Source organism: Vollenhovia emeryi, unplaced genomic scaffold (genome assembly GCF_000949405.1).
Source record: "Vollenhovia emeryi isolate VEMERY1.0 unplaced genomic scaffold, V.emery_V1.0 DF939124.1, whole genome shotgun sequence".
In the NCBI taxonomy this organism is placed as follows: domain Eukaryota; kingdom Metazoa; phylum Arthropoda; class Insecta; order Hymenoptera; family Formicidae; genus Vollenhovia; species Vollenhovia emeryi.
The window spans coordinates 3,168,595-3,189,725 of NW_011967242.1; the positions used below are offsets into that span (position 1 = coordinate 3,168,595).

Here is a 21,131-nt window from a genome sequence, read left to right on the forward strand (position 1 = left end):
CCTTTTCTACGTGAACCTCTACCGCCCACTGCTCGAATAAAGGCAAAACGCTCGGTCTAGATATATTATGTTTATGGTCACAACCAAACTCTGTTTTGTGCTATTTCGTTTTCTCGCTTGTTCACATGCGAACGAGAGAAAACGAAATAGCACGAAACAGAGTATTCCTTTTTTTACGAGCTGATTGGGAGCAACGCAATTGCGTTAAAATGACGCTTTTATGTGGCGATATTTAAAACAACGATGTAAACGAAGAGAAGCGACAATGAAAATCATTTGCCGTCAAAAATCAAAGACCGAGGGTGCGAGTCGCTGGCACTTTCAGCCGCGAATGACTATCGAGCTTTGAAAGTCTCAATTGCGCCTTTAGCCTTTAATGACTAATCTTTCAAGGTACCGGCGCGAGGAGAATCATCGATCCTCGCGCGTGTCCCGCGCGCGGAATTAACGAGCTCTCGTGGCGGCCCGCGGCGGAGTGCAGCGCGCTGCTGCACCTCAAGGTGCACCGGCGGCGGCTGTGCTGTGGTGGCATCTCGTTGTTGGCAGCAATGGGGATCCGCGGCGACCTACTTGGCGTACCTCGACCCCCTCAGTACATCGATTCGAACCGAAATTATTTCCGAGCGATTATTGTTCCCGACCACCAGCCCACCTCTGGAGGATGCCCCCCTCTCTCTCTCTCTCCTCGAGCGCGTCTCCAAAATAGAAATCGAACGTATTTCCGAATCGGCCTAGGCATCAACATCCCGGCAATATGGCCACGACTTCCTGTACCCCGCGCGGCGCATCCCTCCCCCGCGTCAAAGAGTTTTCGGAGGAAAATGAATCCCTCCGCATCGTCGTAGATTTGGCTTCCCCCTAATCCGCGATTTCCGTTGAGATCCGGAGCGAAATGTAGTCTCGGGAGCAGGAGAGATCCGTGACGGATCGGCCATTAATTTACAGCGCGCTTCGTAGAGCCTCGGCTCCCTCGGAAGCGAACGCGTCGGTATTCCAGCGTGGCACCGCGTGGCAGATGCGTTTCTGCAATGCGAATTTCTTTAGGCGCGGCGAACGACAAGCGCCGAAGGAACGCCTATTACGCATTTATCTGCTGGAAACAATGACCTCATCGTGTCGAGCGTTACTATGAATTATTTACGATCGCGCGTGGAAACTTCTTTGTTGCCGCGCTGCGCGTGCGATATATGCAGATTCACGTATTACACCGATGTGCAGTTTAAGATATAAAACGATCCCACCTTTGATCTTGTAACGATAAGGAGAAAAAAAGATTCTAACGTCCTTAATGAGCAAAAAATTGTCAACTCTCGCTTTCGTTTAAAAGGCGGAAAAACGCCACGACAAGGTCTCTGGATTACAGAGCGAGATCGTGCATCTCTGATAACCAGGCAACGTATGGAAATAAAATGATAGCAACTGATGCTAGCCCTTCGCTAGGGCTAGAATGAGTTCAAGGTTTGAGTGATTTAAATACAGCCAGCATAATGTTAACATATTGTCGTAGTTAAGCGCAGAGCTAAAGACAAAACCGAGGGGGAAACCGCTGAGGGGGCATTGTGGTGCACAGATTTGCGGCATTACTGGGCATTAGTGGGCATTGGTGTACAAGATTTTGGTCAGCGGTTTCCCGATCGGAAAAAGCACATCAATGGACATATTGTTAACAAAGATTTAGCGTACATTGTTTTCAATTTTCTACCAGATACAAAGATATTACATCTATTACATCTGGTGAAGCACTTGATGCTAGCACAATGTTTGAATCGTATGCAAATGTTTCATTTCCGACATCAAATGCTAGCAAACAACAGCACAATAGACGACACAGCTGCATAGCAAGATGTAACATTTTTGTTGGCAATATGAAAGCAACTTGCGCCCACACTGTGACTATCTGGGATTTCGATAATCGGTTAAAATTCGCCCTGGCATAAAGCAATTACGTTGTAATTACGAAACAGCCGCTCCGCGGCTCAGCGTGACTTCGGCCGAACTCCGATAATTTATCATTTACACCCATTTTGTTAAGATGGATGGTACCATTAATTTCTCATTATTCGACACGCGGGGAGGAAGATTAATGTCCATCCCTGTCGATGTGGATTAACGACAATCTCGGTTTAACTTCCCCTTTCGTCCTTTCTTAATTATAGGAAAGGATAAAAGGTAAGTTGTATCGAGATTAAAGTTAATCCGCATTCGTAGAAACGGGCTTGAGAGCGGCAAATCACGCAGAAATGACGTCAGTTTTGCCGGTCGAGCCGATCGATCCGATTGAAGGTGCTCCGAGTTCGGTCGAGGTCGCCTTTAGAGAACTTTAAATGGATCGCATCTCCTTATACGCCCGCAGCGCTATCAATCGCCCGCTCGTCGTCGAGCCGCTGCCGGACGCGCGGATCGCGCACGACGCTTCCGCTGACCCCTTCGGGCCTGCTCGCCCGACGGTCGACGTTACAGGAAAACGACGTTGCTGTCGCGCGCGTGCGCAACTCCGCCGGCGCGCATTCCGCCGCCGTGTTAGCCAGCCCGGTCGTAAGAGGCCGACGTAACCGCCGCGCAAAACGTCACGGGTGCAGGACCGGATCATTTTATGCAGCCGATTTCCCTATTCGCAGCTCGATCTTGTGCTCAAGATTGACTCGCGCACGATCGCGGGCAGCTGCCACGCTCCATTCGCTGAGTAAAGCTGAGATTAGCCAGAACCTTACGCCCGGTTTTCACCACGTCGCTTAACCGTGGCCTTATTGTAGGTTTATTTCGTCCTTTGCCTCTTTTTAACTGGTCCCTTTGGAAAGAGATGATTTAAACCGAGATCAAAATTAAATGACGTTGGTGAGAACCATCTTAAATATAAGATCGGTCTACAAATATCGTTCTTAGGCCGGTAGCCAGATTTGATCGTTAGTCAGATCTTATATTCAGGATAGTCTTGAATTTATCTGAGCATGCTGTACGAAATATTTCATTGGCTACGAAGCAAAAAGATTAAAGATGCTCTCAAGACGATCTTAAACATAAGATCTGGCTACAGACACCGACCTTAATCTCCTAAATCGCGATATCTGTGTGAGTCAACGGCGATTCGTACATCTTTCGAGCTTGCGATCTCGAGTATACACTTCCCAGTGAGCACCGAGTATCAGTTAACACACGTGTTATTACGTTTACATTGTCGAGTGAGAAATTGTAGCGTAAGTGCAATGTAACTGATGCTCGGTGTTTACTGGGTTACGACAAAAATGGAGAGTGAACCGTTTTTGTTTTCAGATCAAAACGTTGCTGCCTCAGACATTCTCTGTTCGGCTGGCATCCTCGAAATTTGTACAGAGGGCAAAAGGAATGAGCGCGAAAGATGTTGATTTTCAAAAGTCGCACGGAGCGAACGCAAGACGAATCCCGCGCGAGGGTGTGCGAACGTTTAAATCCGCTCCTGTGCTCGCAGCACGGGTGATGGCACGGGAGGGGAGAGGAGGAGGCGTAGCGGGCGAGAGCGAGAGGAGAGGCACTTAATGGCGAATACGCATATACATGTAAATCGCGCGTCAGCCTAGGCCATCTAATGATCCCAACATTATACCCACGGGCGACCGCCAATGTAAACCAATGACAGCCCTGCGCAGCGAGCGTCGTTAAAGACGCAGGACCAGAGCGCGCGGATGAAAAATGGAGCCGCTCGCGAAACAGAATGTATTCGGTTGCGCTAAGGCAGCGAAGATGCTCTTCTCTCGAGTACTGGATTCGTCGAATCTACCAAAGCGATTGCCCGCGGACCGAGATGAACCTGGCGCTCGTCCCAGTTCCAAATTTTGCGTAATTTAATTAAGACGCGCTTTCGACGAGGTCCTCGTCGAGGTCTCCGAGACGTCTGCTTCGCGTTTTATTCTTCATGGAGATTCAAACGCGGGCAAAACTTTATCAACGCCCTAATTATAATACAAATACACTTGATACTGAAAATCATCCCTTGCTTCTTCGTTCCCTCTCGAAGAACCAAGAGGGCGCGAGGAAAGAACGTCTCGAAGAATTTCGGAAAATTATCGGCAGGGGAGACTGCAGCAGATCGCTCGCAAAGTTGGTAGGTGTGGTGCTTTTTTTTTAGCAGCTTGCGGTCGCCGGAAAATATCGATTGCGCGGATACGCGGGTAGATACGCGTCATCTAGACACTTTCGGGAGTATATAGTGTGTATCCAGCTGCCCGCGTACACCCCCCCTCTCCACCCCTTCCACCGGCCGAGTGCACCTATGACTAGTTCCACGCCGTTGAATAAACGTTCCGTTTCTCGGTCGCTCTCACTTCTTCCCCGACGCCTGGCTCTCCTCCTCCTCCGCCCTCTCCCTCTCTCTCGCTCGCTCGTCCCCCTCCCCCGCCGTTCCCACCTTTCTCATAGCACGCGCATGGGTATGCAACGGCGTGCAGTGAGCCGTACACAAAGGCCTGATTGCCGGACACCCGGTGAAATATGTCAGTCCCCGCCAATAACCGGTATCTCGCTGCCCTCTCTTCACTTTTACGCTGTCTTCGCTTTAGGTTCACGGAGCGGCGGGTTGAAAGAAGGTGGAGAACATGGAAGACGAGAGAAGGGTGGGAGGGGAGATGGAGTCACGGCGAAGCGGTGAAGGGGTGAAGGGGGGGGAGGGACGAGAGGGAACGAACGCCGATGGAAGTGTATCGAGATACGAGAGACAATGTGACGCGAGCTGGATACTGATGCTACCACGGGAAGGGAAAAGGGAGGGCACAGACAGAGAGATAGAGGGGAGGGAGGGGGCGGAGGAGAGAAGCGAAACTGTGCTTATTTAATTAGTTTTATTTAACGCTTTGGCATGCCGCCGCGAGCACAGCGGAATGAATAAACGGCAATAATTGCAATTGCGCAGAAGTTACCAGCGGAGAGAAAAGGAAAGAATGGAGAGCGAGCGAGCTAGCAGACGAGATAGAGAGAGAGGGGAGAGGGGAGGGACGCGATTGCATATTTTTAGAAATTTCCGGGGAGCCTCGGACTGTCGAAAACTACGTTGAATTACTAAGTACGTGATTCATCGTTTTCGATAATTCGAGGCTCTCGTAATTTATCTTGCAATGTCAAATCATACGCTCGTACGCAATGCGGCGTGTAATTTCTTGCTCAATGAAACAAAATTTAAGTGCGCAAGCCGATGAGGGGGAGAGAGAGAGAGAGAAAGCGAGAGAGGAAGTGTACTCGGGGACGCTTGTTCCGGCATTCGCGTGAGGTTATTTTCATGATATAGTTACGCGGGGAGTTCGATCGAAGATAAGCGGAGTTGCAGGAGGTAAAGCTAGGTGAGGAAGAGAGAGAGAGAGAGAGAGAAAGAGACTCCTAGGGCAGCAACGCGATGCCGAGAGGTACCAACGTTACCGCGCGAAAATCGCGCTTAATGCCTCCCCGGCTTGAAGCCTGTTTCGCGGCCAACACGAGTTCAAAGAAGCTGAAATGAAACAGAATTCAATTGTCGATACTACCGCAGGACAAAGCACGAATTCATTGCTCAACCGCGAAGTTGCCGCGGAAACGCACGTAGCCGCGCGCGCGTGCGCGGGATCGGGATCTCTCTGGCGACGCGCGATTTCGAACGCGTTCGTTCGAGCGGCGCGAATTTGTCGCGTTGTTCCTCGCGAGGAGCGGAGATACGCGGGAGAGGATTAACGCGATTTCATGCTCGAGGCTGCGGCCGCGCATCTCGATGCGCAACGCGGATTCGAGTGGCACTCGAAGCGCGAGAGGAACATACGCCGCTACGTGCGCGCTCGGGGAAAACTCGCGCGAGAACGAAGAGGTATGTCCTCGGACCGCCGCGGGGATTCCACGTTTCCCTGGAAAGGTGAATAACGCATGGCTCATCCGCGCGAGGAGGCGTCGTTGCGCCACTGCGCCCGCCGGCGTTTTCGCAATTCCCTTTTTGCGACGGTCGATATGCGCGACGAATGGCGAGTCGCGTATCGCGCTCGTTCGGCCGACCGCTGGAAGATGGCCGCGTTCCTCGCGCGCATAGACGTCGCAACGCGCCCGTCTTCCGCTCCGCGTCCAAGGGCGACGGCTACGACACGACCAGCGCCGACTGACTTAATCCGCGGTTAATTCGACCGCGGTCATCACTCGCGGCAGGATTTCCAATTGTGCGACTCGCCGCCCCCCTGGTCTTAAGGCCCGTGTCCACGACGCTAGGCACTTGGCCCAAGTTCTAGTTTCGAGAAATGTGAAATCAATCAACTTGCAGCTTTTATGAAATAGCTGCAAGTTGAGTGATTTCACATATCTCGAAACTAGAACTTGAACCAAAATTCTAGCGTCGTGGATACAGGCCTTTATAGCGAATTCGATTGCTCGCACTAGTGCGCACTGAGTGCACACTAAGGCTTGTATTTATAATAACTTTGTATTAAATACAAAAAGTATCCAGCCGGAAAACTGATCCGCACGGATGCTGTACAGACCTTTTTACTGGCTGAAAAATATTTCAAAAGATATTTAAGACGATCCTTAAATGTGAGAGTTGACTGTAAACAAGCCTTAGCGTGCGCTCAGTGCGCACTAGTGCAAGTAACCGAATTCGCTACGACTCTTCTTTCCGCTCGAACAAAAATTCTACGCGAGTTAACGAAATAGGTGTTACCCGACAGGCTAATCGTCCGTCAAATTAATCCTTGACTTCAATCAGACGCGGGACCGATTAGCTCGCTCGCCGATTAACTTGTCAAGCAGCAGCTGCGCTGCTATTAGCGTGGATAGAATTGTTAGGGTTTTGCTGCTCGATACGCGGAAAGAAAGTTTTATATTGGACTGATTATGTAGTTGACAATATTGCCAGCAGGCATTTCTGCCGGTTGAATTAATTGCCGATTAACCCTTTCGTGATCACTGGGAACATGCATACAGCCGTAGGCAAAATTATTAGGCAACCTCCTAATCATTACACCGCAAATCTAAGTATAAAAGTAAAGCCAACGGCACACGATACTATTTTTCCTACTGGATTGCTTACGAGAGCCAATCAGAATGCAGAGTTTTCGATCAGATGACTTAAGGCTGAATCCTGATTGGCTCTCGTAAGGAATCCAGTAGGAAAAATAGTATCGTGTGCCGTTGACTTTACACTTGGATTTCCAATGTATACCGAATCTAATACTAGAATTTTATCGCTTAAAAAGAATTTTGTCACTTATTTTTCATCCTTTTCTAGTTCCTAAAATTAAACCAGGGTAAAAGGTAAATTAAACCGAACCTACGTTGGTAAAAATGGACATTGGTTCCCGCGCAAACAAAGGGAATTTACATTTTCCACTCTAATATCGAATAATAAAGGAATGCAAATTTTCTCTGAGCCACAAGTGAAGCCATAATAAATTCTAAAAAGAAATGGACTGATTTATTAAGCGTCAAGTCGAAGAGATCATCAATGTTAATTGTGACGGCGATTAGCGATTTAATTTATCGCGGTACATTGTATCCAACAAAGGATGTTGCTTCGTCGACGAACGCCTCCGCTTCCAGTCGACGACCGCCGTAGCGCGATTTCACATCGCGGTTTCACAGATTAATCAGTTAGGAATGCGAGCATACGGCGAGGAAGGATCGGAGGCTGCGCGCACAAGGGCGATCGGGGATGAAGGGGGCCGAGGGATCGAACTAAAGATCGTTTCTAGGCGACCCTTAACTTGCCCCGAAGTTCTACGTGCAATTTGACTATGCGCTACGTTGCCTGTAAAGTTACGTGGATCGTTTAAAAGGTTCGACACGCGCGGACAAAGGGTCGAAAGTGATGGACAAAACCGGCCCAGATCCGGAGGATGGATGACGCCCGGGCTCCATTGGGAACCGAACGTTTGTTCAATATCGCGTGTGCAAATCGCGGCGGCGCGTTAACGTGGGTGTCCCAGAAGAGTGGAGGGACGACATGAAAGACGACGACCCGGCATTGCGCGCCTCCGCTATTACATCCAAGGTTACCCCCGACGAGTCGTAAACTCTCCTCTCGTACTCTCCGCCGTTCTCTCGCTCACGTGCGTCGACTCTCCGTTCCGCTTATCCGCGACGCGGGACCGTATTTCAAACGCGTGCCTCGACGCACAGATTGACTCGGCGTCACTCGAACGTCAAGTCGCTCTCCCGCGACTGGGCATAATCCGGACGAAGTCAAGCAGCATGCGAGATGACAATTAAACGTGACAATTAGCGCGTCCGCTTTCGGGACGCACCCGATGAAACTGCATTTCATTGGATAAATTTCATCGGCTGTACCCACGATTTAATCGAAAAACGTAATCGGAAAAATTAACCATCGGGCGCGCCATTCTAATTGGCTTGTCCGATGGAAATTATTCTCAGTGTGACAGAGCAAATAAAACAGGATCGTGTTCAACGTCTTAAAAACTACGGGAAACGATTAGTCTCATTCTTGTGCTCGAAAAAAAGTAATGGTTTGTCGAGCAGTGTTATCAGCGCGTCGGAAAATGGAGCAGGAAGTTTTATTTACGCAATCGCGGAGCACTTTTCTTCATCTCGCCGATAAGAGAGACAGAGACGGGGACGGAGACAGAGAGGGGGGAGGGGGGGTGGTGAAAAAAGAGAGATAGGGAGGCGCGAGGGGACTTCCGTCGACGAGAAACCCGCTGAAGGAGGATCGACATTTTTCTTCCCCGCCCTTGGCGCGAGCGCGTGTCCATCGCGCTGCAATGTGATTTCCTCGGTCCGTTACGCGTGCGACGCAATAAACGTGCGTACACCTTACGTGTGCGGCGAAGCGTGCGTCAATAAAGAGGAAACGTAACGATCGCCGTCGCGAGAATAATCCCCCTTACTCCGTTTTTCGCCCCTTAAATTTTAACGGCGACACGCGCAACGCGGCGGAGCCGTCGGCTAATTCCGCACGGTCGAACAACAGCAATTGTCCTCCACGTTTCCGTCAGGCGTAATTTAGCCGGCGACTTAATTTACGGGGCAATTGCGATTAAAGCAATTGCGTCGACGCAACTGCAAATAACAGCGCGCCGCTCCATTTTCCGAATATTAAAGGGCTCGACGCCTGATCCCCGAATGATGCTGAGACAAAGGTCGAGCGATATTTCCGAAGTTGGCGCAGTTTTCTCGAATTTCGACGCGCAATTGACAAACTTGCGTAACAGTTAAATAAATCTTGGTCTCGTTTCCTTCGAATCTCTGTAAGTGCTCCTATTTTATCCTTTCAGAGTCCCTTAACCTTTTTCTTCATCCCTGGAATTCTGTCTCGCGGTTCTCCGAATTTCGCATTTCAATTCACGAATCATCGCGTTATCGTTCGCGTGACAGGGAAATTAAACGTTTCGCGTTGAACAAACTGCCGACTAATGTCGGGTTAAACGTCTCGATAAATGGACTTGCGCGAAAAGTCGATAATAACGCGTCCCCCGTCGTAACTTCTCGTCATTTTTTTTTGCCACTAATAATCGGGAGAGATCCGCTTTGCTTCGCGTCGCGTGCTCCGGAGCCATCCGACCCTCAACCGTGAGAAGACCACCGGGAGAATTTAAATCACGCACGATAAAGCCTAATTGCGTCAAAGCGTTAATTACTTTTACAGTTGAGCTACTTCAATGACGCGCAAAAAAAATTTGCGCAAAAAAAAAATTGAAACGCGAGACATTGAAGAAAATGATAAAGCGGCAATTATTCTCATTACGCTCAATAAAACTGCTCGATTGATAGAAAAACTTGCGTGCGCACATCTGAGTCCCTTATGCCGCTACAACATTGACGTAATTCGCAAAGAGAAGTCATCATTCTTAAGTTCGCAAAAGGACGATGGCGGCAAACGAGTGACATACTCGAGGCTACTCCGTAACGGAGGATCAGATGCGTTACGACTGTTATCGCAGGGTGAATGCACCGCTGAAGAACGGCTCCCCGCTATCGCGGGCATGACGAATAGGATTATCGCACTTTTCGAATTCTTTTATTATTCGTAACGGGGCCGCCGCGATACCTTCGAACGTTATCGCTAATGCTCGAGCGAGCGTCGTGCCAATTGCACACGTTCCGTCCGCTTTCGCACCGTGAACGGAAGGAAACGTTTCCCGGGATGTGTAATGCGATTCGACGAGCGATTAATAGATTGGGCGCGCGCGCGGATATTAATGGACGACTAATTAGCAGTCGCATATCGAGTCGCTATTCGCGTTTATCGCGCGGTTCCGCAAATACCCGAATCACGATTACGATCGGTAGGCTGTGTTTTTAGAAATCCCCGCGAATTCCGGAGAGTAAGACCCGGTTGCACCAATGTCGTTTAACTTTAACCTTAGCTTAAGTCATTCTTTGTCCCTTTCTAAAGGTGTGTAGTCAATCGACTTGCAGCTTTTATGGAATAGCCGCAAGTTGATTGGCTACACATTTCTCGAAACTAGAACTTGCACCAAGCTCTAGCATCGTGGACACAGGCCTCAAAGGAAACAGAAAACACAGTTTCTATAGCCTGATCTACAATGTGCTCTTTGTGTCTAGAAACTGTTTTACATAAGCAAATCAAAACGCTTCAAAAATTTATCGACAGCATACGATTGTACGATGTATAACGTACAATTTATCAACTTGTAGAAATTCTTTAAACATATTTATCGGCTACAAAATAGAATGTTTCTAGACGCAAAGAGCACATTGTAAATCAGGCCTGAGGGAAACAAAAGACATAGTTTCTGCTTCCCTCAGGAACAGACAAATAATGAATTAAGCTACAGTTAAAATTACGTGACGTTGGTGCAACCGGGTTTAACAGAAATTTCCAGATTCATAATGGAATGTTCGTTTGGACAAGACTGTCGCTCATCCGTGAGAAATGATTCGAATCAAACGAGGACCACGTGCCTCCAATTTAACGCACCAATTTAACGCACCCGACCGTCAGGTTTTGTGCAAAAGGTTATGAAAATACAATACAAACAATATTTGTCGACAGACGGGGAGAAGGAGTTAGGGACTCGTGGGAGGTAATTTCGCGTGCCAAAGGCAACGCGTGCGCCGCTCGTTAAAGCCGAATCAGACTAGCAATTGCAGCCAGCGATTTCAGCGACTCTCATTGGTCTTTAGGGCCGATGCAGACTAGCAATTGTAGACACGGGTTGGATTGGGATTGGCGATTGTCCTCTAGCCAATGAGAGTCGATAGAATCGCTGGCTGCTCTCATTGGCTAGAGGATAATCGTCAATCGCCAATCCCAAGCCAAACCGCGTCGGCAATTGCTATAGTCTGATTCAGCCTTTACGCGGATTGCGCGGATCGTCAGAATTTCATGCGCCATTAATACGCTCTGACGTCATGCCGCAGAAACGCACCGGGATCCTCGCGGCTGGGACAGGCGGCGCGGATCTTACGACTCTCTCGAACGCCAATTCTCTCCGCCGTGCGTTTCCGTGATCGCCGGCAACGCGCGTTTCTGTTTACACGCGCGGAGGAATCGACTGATATCCGGCGGCAGGAGATAACGCGGCGAGCTCTCTCTCTGGAGAGCTTCGTCTCCGTCCTCCAGTCAAAACGAGATCGTTAATCCTCGCGCGCGCGCGCGCGAGTCAAGATAACGCCTACGGCTTGTAAGACGCATAAAGCACCGTGTGTAACGTTGCCCCGGAAAGATTTACACGACGTAGTGTCGACAGCGAGGCGACGACGCGAATCGATCGCGGTCGCCGCGCGAAATCGACGCGTTCGGTAAAAATCCTTTTATCGTTCACGCGACCGGCCGCGGTGCCGTTTATTATCGACGCGAATAGCATCAGCGCCGCGATTTCGAAGACGCGATTAAAGACCGCGGTCTCGGGGAAAGGGGGGAATCTGACGGCGCGTCTAGAAATAGCCGGGCGTTTTTTTTTCGACGTTGCAAAATTAAACAAACGACGATCCCGCGCGCTCGCCCCGCATCGCGGAATTGTCAAAACCGCGGAATTAGTCGCGCGCGCGGGAGCATCGGGGCGGATTTCGGGCCGGATCGAGGCGAACGGATTCCGATCCGGATTCCATCGCCGTCGCGTAAAAACTGAGACTAATCGGCCCCAATGGCCCTCCCCCCATAATTAGATCGAGTGCCGCGGGATATCAGACGCGCGCGCCGTATGGATGTCTCGTTAGCTCCGGCAAAGGGCCGATACTTTACGGCGCGCGAGGATAATCGACGGTTACGAGCGGCCGTCCAATGAACGGAGCGCCTCTCGTCTTGTTGCTCCTCACCGCGTGACATCGTGATTTTGCACGACATTGTGACCCTGAGGTTTCCGCGGCGAATGACGATCCGCGAAATCGTACAGGCTCGCCGTCTCTCCGTTCAATTGCGCGGGCGACGGTCGCATCCGAGGCGAACCTAGGGCGGATTTTCAAGGAGAATGCCGTTCGCGCGAGCTTTAAAAATGCGCTCTTCCCACGAGACCATGGCTCGTCTATTGAAATTAACGGAAGCGATGCCATTTTTACTATCGACAGCGAATCTGCATTTGTCCGCAATTTTTGTTTTCCGTACCGATTGTTTCTCTTCGGGAGAAGCGCATTTCCGATCCATTGAAAGAAACGAATGTAGAGGGCAATGCGCGTGCACGAAACGCGGCCACGCGACCACCTGATCGTCCCCGTTCGTCCGTCGAATCGGCCAATCAGGGGGATCGGATTAGCGCGAGGAAGGAGGGAGGAGGGCAAAGAGGCGCGCTGATTGGGATTTACACGGCTTATGAATTATGCACGGGGCCGGCTTTTAAAAGTCAATCCGCGAGCCGCGTCGCGCCGCAATTGGAATCCGCACGCGGTCGGCCGGCGCGAGAGAGCGAGACGGTGACGGGGCCGCGTCGGAAACGCGGCCTATCGATCGACCCGCTACGCGCCCGAAACGGCCCCCGTGTGTGCGCGGGTTAAGGTTAAACCCCCACGCGAGAGGGGAAAAGCCCCCGATGCCCTTCGCGGCCGCCTCCTCTTCCGGCGCTGCTGACGTATAATCCGCCGTCAGTGACGGACGATTCTGGCCTCCCCGGGGCAGGATTGTTATGCGAGTCTCTCGGAAGTCGAACTGTCGAGGCCTCGCGAGACGGGGATCATTGAAAATCGATGAAACTGGGCTGCGTTCAGCGAAAAAAGCTGCTTTGCAATTGTAAAATTCGTCAATTTGATTCGGCTACGTTCAGCAGAAGCTGCTTTGCAACTGCTGTAAAACTCTTGAATCTGATTGGCGTGTGCTCTTACCTGTGGCAGAATCTGAGAGCATACGCCAATCAAATTTACAACAGTTGCAGAGCAACTTCTTCTGCTGAACGCAGCCATTGGCGTATGCTCTTAGATGCCGCTATAATTAAGAGTATGCGCCAATCAGATTCAAGAGTTTCACAACAGCTGCAAAGTAGCTTGTTTGGCTGAACGCAGCCACTACAAGCCGTGCGCGCCGAAATTAAGATACCTACGGAAAATGAGTTGCGCCTTCCGAGAGGATCACGTATGCACTTAACAATCGTATTTCCGAATCGGAAGCGTTATCAATTATTGCCCGACTGTAATTATACTTCTATCGTGAGTCGAGGAATGTGATTATCTATGTGACAGGTAATCCTCGATCAATCTTTTCCAACTACACGCGCGTCGCTCGCTCGCTCGCTCGTTCGTCAATCCGCGCGACTTTCTTTTCTTCGCGGTCGATACGATTTTACCTCACGACGAGGCAACCCGCAGCTCGCTCGCCCACGCAGAGACGGCTCTGGATTTGCGCGAGAGAGACCATAGCATGACTAGTGGGTCCACTCCGACATTTGTTTCGCGTCGATCCCTTCTGCGCATCCGACATTTTGTTGGGACAGCCAATGAGATTAAAGTTGTACGTAGGATATTGTAGTTCGACGAGTATACACACAACGTACGTATGAAGAGTTTCATTCATTAATGCCTGGACCTGCATTTTTATCATCACTTTTCTCATCTATACAAATCACTGAGTTTCAGGCTGATCACAGACTTCTACAGAAGCTGCGTGAACTACAGCCTGAAACTCATCGATGTATAGATGGGAATAAAGATTATGAAAATGTAAATGAATCCTAGTGAAACCGTAGTATAACTAGTAGGCCCGCTCCGTCATTTGTTTCGTTTCGCGTCGATCCCTTCTGCGCATCCGACATTGCTCTGGGCAGACCAATGAGAGAAAAGTTGTGTGTTGTAGTGTGGCTTTGATGAGAAGGAATCGACGAAAAACGAAACAAATGACGGAGTGGATCTACTAGTTATACTGTGCGTATACACACACGCGTCACTGGATCCTGCCCGGGTGTATGGCGGAATACCACGTGATCGGGGCCGCAAAGATCAAAGGGGCCGGCAGATAGTGGATCTACTAGTTATACTATGGTAAAACTGAGGTCCAGGCATTAATGAGTAAAGTCAATGGCACACAATACTATTTCTCCTACTGGATTGCTTACGATAGCCAATTAGGATGCAGAGTTTTCGGTCAGGTGACTCAAAGCTGAATCCTGATTGGCTCTCGCTGCTGGATTTGCACCAAAGACATGGCGGAATACCACGTGATCGGGGCCGCGAAGATCGAAAAGGCCGGCAGAGAGTGGACCTACATAGTTATACTACTATGGACAGGACGCTCTTTCGAATACCGGCGCGCATTTCAAGAAAGTCTGGACGCGAAACTCGAAAACGTTAGATTCGGCTGTCGCGTCAGCAACAGATATTACGTGCGAAACGCCATTGCGCGATTTTACTAGATTCCAACGGGCGTTTAGAAAAAAAAACACTGTTTCGCCGTCGGCTCTCATCTCCCGGCCCGTTGCAAATCGCTGGAAATCGAATCGTTCGCGCGTTGTAAAACAATTCAGGGCGAGGACAGGGGTCGCGGGGGCGTGTGCGCGCGTGCTGTTACCTGTCCGGTTACCTGCGGGCGAGAGCGCGGCGCCCGCGGGTTTCGGATAAACCAATCAATAATTGATTCGTGCATGGATGCACGGCACGTAATGGAGTTAGGCAACGCAATGGCGCTTTAATCGAACGCATGCCGCTCGGTCGCGGTGGCGCGGACCGATCCGATTAACCGACCGATTTCCGCGTTCACGGCGACGGAGATCAATCGCCGCGTGAATCAAACCCCCTGGGGGACTGCCGAGTATACCTAAGGTCTGTTCTTTACAGCTGAACTGACTGTACCAGTTCAGAGTTTATCTTCCTCTTTCCAACGTAGGGCGACCTGACTCGGTACGTTCCGTTTTTGCAGAGAAAGAGACAAGATTGGCTTCGACGTGATCTTGAATTCGAACTCGTCTAGGCCGCTCCGTACGTTCGCCCGAGTTTCGGCCGTTTTGCCCCCCCGAGGGCCACGAGTGAATTTCGCGCGCGACAGTCTAGGTGTCTGTTCGTTTTAGCCGAACTGGCTGCGCTAGTTCAGAGTTTATTTTTCTCTTTCCGATGTGGATCCCTTCAATCGTCTCTTTCTCTGCGAAAAGGAAACTTATCAGGTCGCCCCACGTTCCACGCGACTCCCCCGCTCCCTCGTCCCGTTAATTGCACCACTAATAGCGGACAGCACGCGTGCGACGCGCCGTCGTCTCGTGCTTGTTAATATTTCACTTCCGGCGTGCTATCGCGCGGCACCGCGTTCAAGTCAGCCGTGAGCGCTGTCTAAAAATAGGCTACAGATCTGCGCGGACGTTAAAACCCCCGGGAGGAGATTTCGGAAGACGAGCCCCGCCGCCCGCCGTGCGCCCAGCGTTTCGCGAAACAAATCTCGCGCCGTACGGAATCGCAAGATGGTTGGGGGAGGGGGGGGGGGGAGGAAAGCAGGACGAGAATCTCGCGCGAGCCATCGATCCCGGATAATTCTCGGACCTTCCTCGCGACGACGCGAAATAAAAACGCGTCCGTTCGCCACCCCCGTCGTTCTGATCCCCGTTAAATACGCATTGTGCGGACGCGCTCGCCGCGCATTCACGACGTTGCAGCCTTCACGGCGAAGCGGCGAGGAAACCTGACGCAACGGCGGAGAGAGGAAAATCCGGGTGACGCGAGAGCGAGAGGGAAAGAGAGAAAATAGGAGAAACGGGAGTGCGACTGGAAGGGATCCGCGCGCTCGTGAAAAGATCACGGAAATGGGGTTCGCCGGGGGGGGGGAGGAGGAGGAGGAGGAGGAGGAGGGGGAGGGAGAGAAAAGGGTAGCTGGACGAGGGTTTGGGGGATGGCGCAGGAAGGCCGGAGCGGACAATATGGCCGCCCGCGAGCGAGAGAAGCGCCGCCTGGAAACATTTTTCCCTTCCCGCCGCGAAGCAGTCTTCCGACCGTCGTTTCGCCGCCGACTTCCGATCGTTTAGGTTAGATTTAAATCCCGACCTGCGATCCCGGCGCAATTGCGGCCGATAGACGCGGATCCGAACGAAGTCGGGGCGAAGCGGTGAGCGGAGTAACGCGCGGCGTTGCTCTCGCATGGCATCCTTCGCTCTCATGCGGAGAAACGTCTCGCCGCTAACGCAATATAATGATCGTCGGATCAGCCCGACCTGTCGCGCTCGTCCGTCGGTAATGGATTAGTTCGCAAATCCCAGAGAAAAAAAAACATCGGCGGTTCTCGTACGGCGATTAGATGCAACGAAAGAACACGGCAACGAAACCTTTTTACGTCAAGTATCGTTTCTACACTGGCTTGTATAAGAAATTCTTAATTGCGGTTAAAGTAATGGCCAACTCCGTTAGCGTCCAGCGGAGATTCTCCGGATTTTAGAAAAACGCTTATCGAGCAGGGCGAGATCTGCAATCCGAACAGCTGGATTAAACCATCTGTTACCTCGACGTACCTTAAGACGCGAGAAGATACGATACCAGAGAAGCGTAGAAACCGTCGAAACATGTTAAAAAAGAAGGAAAAAAATAAACAAAACGGCGACTGGACACTCGACCAACGCTTCGATCCAAATTCCGCGGCTGACGCAATTTAAAGGGCCCCCCCTCCCGCCGCTTTTCCCGAAAGATCGATCGGCCCGTATCGAGAGACACGCGATCGCGCGACGCGATCGAGAAAACTTGTTTTGCGATCGCAGGAAACGGGCAGCCGCGGCGATGTGTGCGCGCTTGACCTGCCCTCGCTCACCATTTTACCAGCCATTGTTGCCACCATCCGGGACGAAAAATTGCGTATGCACGGAATTATATGCCCCGTCGAATATCTGTCGCGGACTCGGCACGGCGGGGCCGTGGGCCCGCGACGCGCGCTCCACGTTCCCGCTCGGCCTCGCACGCGAGCGAGAAACCAGGAATCCGCGTCGAGCGGCCCGTCCGCCGCCTCGGGAGGGGGACGAAACTTTTTTTTGGTTAAGTCACGACGGACCGAGTCGCTCGCTCCTCGGCCCGTTCTCGCGGACACACGCGCATTTTTCCAGCCGCAGGCCGGGGCGACGGTCGCGACGAGGGGACTCGCGACCCCGGGACGGTCGCCAGGACGGGCGAAACGCGAGCGATCGCGGTAGAAGCGAACGGCGGTCGGCGGCGACGGATCGCCGTCGCCGTCGGACAGCCCGGGGAATCGTCGTCGTCGGCGGCCGCGGGGCCGCGTTCTCGCGGCGCGTCTCCGCGTTTCCGCGGCGCGGCCGTGCCGACGGGCCGTTCCGCGGCCCGAGGGAGCGTCGCTTACCTTAATGTGACAGGGATGCAGAAGCTCGCTCGTAACTCGGATGTAAACACAGGCATTTTTCGGCGGAAATGACACTGAGGCAGCCGAAACGACGCGCGCCGGAGCACCGTTTACATCGCGGCCGACGCCGACGCGCTGCGCGATGCGATCCTGCGTTATTAAATACCGCGGTAAACACGGGAATTCGCTCTCGCCACGGAAAACATCAGTCGAAAACTAGAGATGGCAGCCATTACTTTCGTACAAAACAAAGGTCGACATCCACGGACTCGCGAGCGAGCGAGCCTCGAACCCAGGCGCGCTTCCGGCGCTCTCGGTGCGCCGCGCGATTCAAACCGGTCGGGCGAGCGCGCGAGCGGATCCCCGGCGTCGGGCGCCCGCGTGCTTCCGCGTCGGCGACGGCGCGATTCCGGACCGCGGGGCGACGAAAGCGTGCGCGACGTGGGAACGAACGAGACGATGAATCGCGGTCCCGCGCGCAAATTGACCGCGCGACGAAACGCTCGAGGGACACTGGCCGAAGTAACCGCGGCCGCGGGAAGATGTCGCGCCGCTCGCGCGCGGCCGCCATCTGTCGGTGAGCGCGGCAAGCGCGAACGCCGCGCGCTGCCAACGTCAGGGAGCTCAACTGCGGCTCGCGTCTCGAGCCGAGCCGGGCCGAGGCGAGCCGAGCGGGCGACTTCGGCCGGACTCGGCGCGCGAGCCGAAGGGCCGCGATCGCGACCCGAGTCCGCCGCCGCCGCCGCCGACGCTGTTGTGTTTTCGTTCCGCGAAACGTCACGAGCCGTCGCGATCGCGCCGTGACGGCCACCGGCTTGGAAGGGACGGGACGCGGCGTGCGTGCCGTGTTCGCGGGCGTTTCTAATGTTGGTACTATCTGTCGCTACGCGCCGCGAGGCTACGAGGCGGCGATTCATCGCCGGTCGCCGTCGTTTATTGATTTCCTCCACGTTTTCCTAGATATATGTCCCTCGCGTGAATATCGCGGGACCACCATGTGCCAACCGTGATCGAGCAGGTACCGTCGCACGGGAAGCCCCGTTTTCACGTGAGAGAAAAATTTTTTCCCGGACATGTTCTCCGAAGGGGAGGAACGCGGGATTGTCGCGCGCACAGCTCTGTGCGAGAGAACGGGATGCCATTGGGGGAGAAAGAGGGGAAAAATTTCGTCGGAGCAGCCTCGGACTAGACTTGCGAATGAGCGAGCTGTCCCGACTAATATGCGTCCGCGGTTCGGATGTGCGGATGTGACGTACTTGGTGCAATTGAGACAATTCAATTTCCGCCGAATGCGAATCAACGTGATTTAAATTGGACCGGCGAGAGCAGGAGGGAAACGCGTAACATTTTGGCCGAAATTGAGTTAGCGGATCTTCGCTCTACACGGATAGGACGCATCTGTTTGAAAAAAAAGTTGTTTTAAGGAAGACTTTAAAGGGCCTTCGAAGTAGCATAAAGCTTGAGATTCACGTTGCTGATGAAAACAGTTTTTCGCTTTTTCAAATATCGCTTGTAAAGCTACTAAGTTTCTCTCAAATATGTGTACGATTTTGTCACATGTCACCCTCTCTGTTCTAATCGATTCAACATGGACAATTTAATCCTGTCGATCTCCAAATTATAGTTTACTCTTGCTACGTTTTAAACGCGAAATTGTCACCGCTTCGATCCCTGATTTATAAAAGCGTTATTTATATTGAATTTATACTTGTAAAAGATTTGTATCGACATCCGAAATGCCTGTTCAAAGCTCGTCGAGCAAAGATACACGACTGTACGTTCGTTCGCTCGGATGCATGTTGTCTCCGAACCCGGATAGCACAGAGAGTTAAAAAGAATTTATTTTGGATTCCCGAATTATGAAATGAATTCCTTTGCCGGTTCCCATTTCTGTGCCGAAAGTGTTCATGAGAGAAGAATTCGCTTTTGTGCCACCAATTCTGAGCTCTTTCTCCAGACACAAAACGAATTCTCTTTATACTAAAAGAATTCACGGAAAGGAATTCTTTTGGAGTTTATTTTGAACAGATCACAGTAATTCTTAAAGGATTTAAACATTGAATACTTGTCGAGTCCATAATGATCATCTGTGCTATCTGGAAAGTACGTATGTCGTACACTAGGAATCACTGATGCCTTCCCATATGAATTTAGGCACAGATAGAACATACGTAGAGGAAAGTCCTCTCTATTATGAGACAGAATTCTAACACGAGATAGTAGGTTTTCAATGTCCAAATTCGATCACAAATCTTTTTTCGCAACGATCTAACAATTTTCCGCTAAACAGACCACTCCAAGGGCAATAAATTCATGGTGGAACCAACAGATTAGGGGACTTTCCTCTACACTTTCCATGTATATGCAAAATGTATAAATGTGTTAGTATCTGTCTGTGTAGGAAGGCATCAGTGATTCCTAGTGTACATTGCTCCTTTTCATCGTAACGAACCCGACGTGATGATTGATATACATCGCGGATAAAGGTCCATGTTCTAAATCTTCTTTTGTCGCTATAAGTGTCCCTAAAATTGGTTTTGAAGGATTCTTATTTGCTGAAAGAGTTCTTTATGGGCGCTTTTATCGATAAAAGAGGATTCAGAATACGAGCGAAAAATTATTTGACACCTGTGTGCTTCTCGCACGTAGAGATGGCCGACGCGGATCCACAGTTCAAGCGACTCTTGCTGCCAGCGGAGGAGACTCTGTTCGAGCAGCTGTTGAGATTCGGCCTCTACGTAGGCGCGGTGTTCCAGATCATGTGCTTGCTGGCTATAGTCGTGTATCAGGCCGGTCCGTCCGACGGCGTGGCAGCTTTGAAGGTACGTTCCAGCCGTCGCGGATCGCGGCTGAGGACGCGGCTTCCGTTTAGCAATGACCCTTGCAATTGCAGGACGACCCGAGCGACGTGGAATGCTCCGAGAACAGCCCGCAGGTGACGCCGAGAAGACCGCACCGGCCGCGAAAGCAGGAGAAGAAGAAGAGGCGTTGAGACGTTTCCCTGCGATACTTCGACGAGTACCCTCGTGCTTCGCGACCACCTGAAGGCTGGACCTTGAAGATAATCCCTCAACTCGTCTAAGTTGTATACTACACGGACATTTTATAGCGTCGCGTCAATCTCCAGATCATACTTTACTTTTGCTACGTCTTAAACGCGCAACTTATTGTCTCCGTTTCGATCTCTGATTTATAAAAGCGTTATTTATATTGAATTTATACTTATAAAAGCGTTATTTGTATGTGATATTTTATAAAGGAAGAACTGTTAGCTTTTACATGATGAAATTAGCGAGGAGGATCTTTGGAATAAAAGTAATTCTGCAAAAGAAAAGGTGTCCCAAGTTCTTTCCGAAAAAGGTGTGAATATTGCGAAACGCATCTGTACGTACGTATGTACACAGGCAGGCAGAAATGTTCTCCTGATACTTTGTCACTTTTCCATATTTCAGATTTTCGCGATTAAAAGTTCGAAATTCTCGGAATTCCAATT

At 51.2% G+C, this 21,131-nt stretch overlaps 2 protein-coding genes across 5 annotated transcripts in view; one reads left to right on the top strand and one right to left on the bottom strand.

Annotated features, from left to right (window-relative positions):
* LOC105569474 overlaps positions 1–18,279 on the bottom strand; it is a 35,421-nt gene extending 17,142 nt beyond the window's left edge. Inside the window, exon 1 of one of the 2 annotated variants that reach the window (XM_012025974.1) lies at positions 17,639–18,279. The gene's annotated coding sequence lies outside the window, so the exon portion shown is untranslated. The remainder of the gene's footprint in view (positions 1–17,638) is intronic. The other variant, XM_012025975.1, reaches the window with a different exon arrangement.
* A 128-nt stretch (positions 18,280–18,407) lies between these two features.
* On the top strand, positions 18,408–20,972 carry LOC105569475 (protein anon-73B1). Of its 3 annotated transcripts, none has more exons than XM_012025976.1 (3): positions 18,408–19,000; positions 20,288–20,460; positions 20,532–20,972. In XM_012025976.1, the coding sequence occupies exons 2-3, from the start codon at positions 20,290–20,292 to the stop codon at positions 20,628–20,630; spliced, it is 270 nt and encodes an 89-aa protein (XP_011881366.1). In that variant the 5' UTR covers positions 18,408–19,000; positions 20,288–20,289; the 3' UTR covers positions 20,631–20,972. The 3 variants fall into 3 exon arrangements, with proteins under 3 accessions (XP_011881366.1, XP_011881368.1, XP_011881367.1); XM_012025978.1 differs by having other exon boundaries at positions 18,409–18,686; XM_012025977.1 differs by having other exon boundaries at positions 18,410–18,656.
* Positions 20,973–21,131: the final 159 nt, after the last annotated feature.